The sequence below is a fragment of the Bison bison genome, unplaced genomic scaffold (genome assembly GCF_000754665.1).
Source record: "Bison bison bison isolate TAMUID 2011002044 unplaced genomic scaffold, Bison_UMD1.0 scf7180017864519, whole genome shotgun sequence".
Taxonomy (NCBI): domain Eukaryota; kingdom Metazoa; phylum Chordata; class Mammalia; order Artiodactyla; family Bovidae; genus Bison; species Bison bison.
In genome coordinates, this window is record NW_011495072.1 from 20,765,710 (window position 1) to 20,770,636 (window position 4,927).

At 36.8% G+C, this 4,927-nt stretch overlaps 1 protein-coding gene across 4 annotated transcripts in view; it reads right to left on the reverse strand.

The window, feature by feature from the left end:
* Positions 1-4,927, reverse strand: part of AGL (amylo-alpha-1, 6-glucosidase, 4-alpha-glucanotransferase) — a 101,371-nt gene that overhangs the window by 34,898 nt on the left and 61,546 nt on the right. For all 4 annotated transcript variants that reach the window (XM_010831000.1, XM_010830999.1, XM_010830997.1 and 1 more), the window contains exon 21: positions 1,899-2,029. In XM_010831000.1, coding sequence (XP_010829302.1) covers positions 1,899-2,029 — 131 coding nt within the window. The remainder of the gene's footprint in view (positions 1-1,898; positions 2,030-4,927) is intronic.

The window sequence follows — 4,927 nt, forward strand, 5'->3', positions numbered from 1 at the left end:
GAAAAGACCCTGATGTTGGGAAAGATTGAGGGCAGGAGGAGAAGGGGATGACAGAGGATAAGATGGTTGTATGGTATCACCGAATCGATGGACATGGGTTTGGGTGGACTCCGGGAATTGGTGATGGACAGAGAGGCCTGGAGTGCTGAGGTTCATAGGGTCGCAGAGTTGGACATGACTGAGTGACTGAACTGAACTGAGGTTGTTATTAAAAGCCTACTGGAAATACAACGTGATTGTTGAAATATTAAACAGCCAGAGGGATTACGGATTGGTATAGAGTACAAAAATAAATCAAATAAGGGTAATTATATTTAGAACAAATGAGAAAAATCATTTCATGAAGAAGTAGAAGGAAAGTAGAAAGTTTAGTTATGTCTATGCTGCTACTGCTAAGTTGCTTCAGTCATGTCCGACTCTGTGCAACCCCAGAGACGGCAGCCCACCAGACTCCCCCGTCCCTGGGATTCTCCAGGCAAGAACACTGGAGTGGGTTGCCATTTCCTTCTCCAAAGCATGAAAGTGAAAAGTGAAAGTGAAGTCGCTCAGTCGTGTCCAACTCTTAGCGACCCCATGAACTGCAGCCTACCAGGCTATAACTATACTTAATTAATTATAAGGAACATAAAGGCGAGAAAAGAAGTTCACAAAAGTACAATCTTTTCAGGCAAGTAGAAAAAGGAGTTTAACATCTCAGAATGAAAATGGAGTAGATAGCTGCTTATGGCTGGTAACACATACATTTCTTTATTACAGCATAAAATAAAAAATGAGAATATTTCAGAAAAAATGTCATAAGCATAAAAAGTCTTAAAATTTTTTATTGAAAGCTTCTTATGTGCTTGATTTAGCAGAAGGTATGAAAGCTAAAAACAAGAACCCTTCAAAAGGCAAACATTATTCTTCTAAGGGTATAGTCCACTTAGTAGAGCTTGATAGCTAGTTATCACTGAATACTTACTATGAACTAACCACTCACTGTCTAAGTACTTTATACATATTAACTCATTTAATCCCAACAGTAAGCCCTTGTGGTAAACACTATTTTTGTTTCCATTTTACAGATGAAAAATTGAGCCACAATTTGCCATATAATTAAAGCTAGTCAGTGCAACCCATAAAATTTGGTTCTAAAGCCTATTTCTTGACCATGATAAAACATTCACAAAAAATAGTATATTAATTATTAAAATAAAGCAATAAATTCCAAGGGCTAATAAGAGATACAATAGATAAATACAATGGGTGTCTGGAAGACAAAGAAATTACTGTGAAATCAATAATTAAGGAAGGATTTGTGGAAGATGTAAGAATTGAATTGGCCCTTAAAGACGGGAGATGTACAAAGAAATTAGGAGTCGAAAAGGAGGCTTGTTAAGTTGTAAACTTCATGAACCAGGAATATAAGTGCAGTAAATCAAATTTCCTAAATAAAAATCTAAGAAAATATGGCTAACCAAATGAATTAAGCTGACAGTTAAATATTTAGTTCCTTTATCTCAGTTTACAACTACTCTAACTACAAAATATTTAACTAAAAGTTCTCTTTGTAGGATAAAGCAAATAGGCAATAAAAAAAATTTCCAATTATATGAAAAAAGATGACTATACTTACAACCTAGTCCCATTTGGGGCCCAAATGAATAATCTCATTTAATCCTCACAAAAGTCTATGAATTAGACTTTTAATTAGTCTATTCACATGTTATGGAGGCAGAAGTTGGGGCACAGAGAATTTAAGTTACTTGTCAGAGGTCAATCAATGAGTAGGTGGCAGAGCCATGATTTGAACCCAAGCAGTTGAACTCTGAGCCCATACTCTTATTTCTATAAGGAAGATACCACATGACCCTAAAAAAATACCCCTGAAAAGCTTCACCATCTTTATACTTGCTTACCTTGAAGACCTGCATATTTAAGAGGTAACCAGTTTGGTATGTTATAACATCCTCCACCATCTTCTTTTTCTTCTGATTCACATCGGTAAAGTACCTGATTTAGCTCAGCCAAAGTTAATCTAGAGGCAATACTAAAAATTGGAAAATAAAACTGGTTAAATATAATGAAATTCCACTTGCTGTCAATAAAAATAAAGAAGAAAATCTGAACCATAACCATAAAATGTCTTGGAAATGTATGTTTTAGGAACTCGGCATTATACTATACATTGTAAGCAGTACGCATTATAAACAACAATTACAGAACAAACATGCTAAAAACTCAGTTAGAAGTAACATTTCTTCCAAGACAAGGAATTAATCAAGTGCTACATTTTATTAGTTAGAAGTACACTGAAAAAATCTTTTGGCTGTTATACCCTTTATCTTTTAAATTTGTGTTTTTATTATTATTTTTTTTTAATTTGATGGTTATGAACACATATTTTTCTCATTCAAAAGGCTCCTGTTAACTGCAAGCCTAAGCCAGAATGTTCCATTTCCCTGTTTTTCAACTTGTGCTAAATCAAGAGCCTAGGGGAGAAATGGGTAGGTCTGAGAGTGGGGCAGGTCCTTCACCATGCAACAGCCACAAACTCTCCCCCTGGCCTCTTGGAGACAGAATGGCAGTTGACTTAAAAGATCTATATCTCAGGGACTTCCCTGGTGGCCCAGTGGCTAAGACTCGATGCTCCCAATACAGAGGATCCCACATGCTGCAACTAACAGTTAACATGCCACATCTAAAGATCCCATGTGCTGCAACTAAGATCCGGGGCAGCCAAATAAATAAAAATTTAAAAAAGATCCTATATTTCAAGAGAAGAATTTGTTGGCAAAACGAACAGACACCAGAGAACTTTTGTAAGCAATGTATTTTTTAACCTTAAACTCTTTCTTTCTATTTTAGACTTAGTCTTTTTTCTCCTTTATATTCTCCTATGTGTGACAAGCACTTTTATACTAATTATCTTAAACTCAAAATAATTATCAAAGGACCAGTAAAAGGACAATCAAAAGTCAGTTAACTACCTTACAAATCACGTGTTATTCTACTGTTGCCTATCTCTCCTTTTCCTTTCTGTCCTTCCCTAAAGTTGCACTACCTTTCAGATTCGTTGTTCAAAGAACTAAGATTTTCTTAAAGTTGTTTCTTGATAATGATCAGAATGCAGAAACTAACTCTCATGGCCTTAGTTTCAACAAAGGTTCAGTTAGCACTGAAATTGTATAAGGGACCACACCTACCTGAATGCAACTGAAACCCTACTTTCTCGCACTTCTAATTACTCAGGTAAATTCACCTTATATAACTGAAATATCATGAATATTATGTGAACACATATTTTCTTGAAAATATTCTCTTTTTTCTCATTTACTTCTGTCTCAACTTGGAACATGACTTAGTGACTAAACCACCACCATCAACTTAGAAAATTGTCAGCTGTGCTTTGTTCCCTCTGTCTCTGCTAGCTTCCCTCCTCTCTCCTGGGACTGACTGTAACTTGTGAGTCAAGAGTGAGTCAAATCAGCAGCCTCAGTACCAACTCCATTCTACTGTAGTATTTACCAATAGGTAGCCAGTGAACTTCTTGCAGAAAGCCCAGAGATATATCCACACACCTATGGACACCTTATCTTTGACGAAGGAGGCAAGAATATACAATGGAAAAAAGACAATCTCTTTAACAAGTGGTGCTGGGAAAACTGGTCAACCACTTGTAAAAGAATGAAACTAGAACACTTTCTAACACCATACACAAAAATAAACTCAAAATGGATTAAAGATCTAAACGTAAGACTAGAAACTATAAAACTCCTAGAGGAGAACACAGGCAAAACACTCTCCGACAAACCACAGCAGGATCCTCTATGACCCACCTCCCAGAATATTGGAAATAAAAGCAAAAATAAACAAATGGGATCTAATTAAAATTAAAAGCTTCTACACAACAAAGGAAACTATAAGCAAGGTGAAAAGACAGCCTCCAGAATGGGAGAAAATAATAGCAAATGAAGCAACGGACAAAGAATTAATCTCAAATATATACAAGCAACTCCTGCAGCTCAATTCCAGAAAAATAAACGACCCAATCAAAAAGTGGGCCAAAGAACTAAATAGACATTTCTCCAAAGAAGACATACAGATGGCTAACAAACATATGAAAAGATGCTCAACATCACTCATTATCAGACAAATGCAAATCAAAACCACAATGAGGTACCATTTCATGCCAGTCAGAATGGCTGCTATCCAAAAGTCTACAAGCAATAAATGCTGGAGAGGGTGTGGAGAAAAAGAAACCCTCTTACACTGTTGGTGGGAATGCAAACTAGTATAGACACTATGGAGAACAGTGTGGAGATTTCTGAAAAAACTGGAAATAGAACTGCCATATGACCCGGCAACCCTACTGCTGGGCATACACACTGAGGAAACCAGAATTGAAAGAGACACGTGTACCCCAATGTGCATCACAGCACTGTTTATAATAGCCAGGACATGGAAGCAACCTAGATGTCCATCAGCAGACAAATGGAATGGAAAGCTGTGGTACATATACACAATGGAATGTTACTCAGCCATTAAAAAGAATCAATAGTGGTGATTACAAATATATCAAAAAAGATCTTCATGACCAAGATAATCACAATGCTCTGATCACTCAACTAGAGCCAGACATCCTGGAATGTGAAGTCAAGCGAGCCTTAGAAAGCATCACTACAAACAAAGCTAGTGCAGGTGATGGAATTCCAGTTGAGCTATTTCAAATCTTGAAAGATGATGCTGTGAAAGTGCTGCACTCAATATGCCAGCAAATTTGGAAAACTCAGCAGTGGCCACAAGACTGGAAAAGGTCAGTTTTCATTCTAATCCCAAAGAAAGGCAATGCCAAAGAATGCTCAAACTACCACACAATTGCACTCATCTCACAGGCTAGTAAAGTAATGCTCAAAATTCTCCAAGCCAGGCTTCAGCAATACATGAA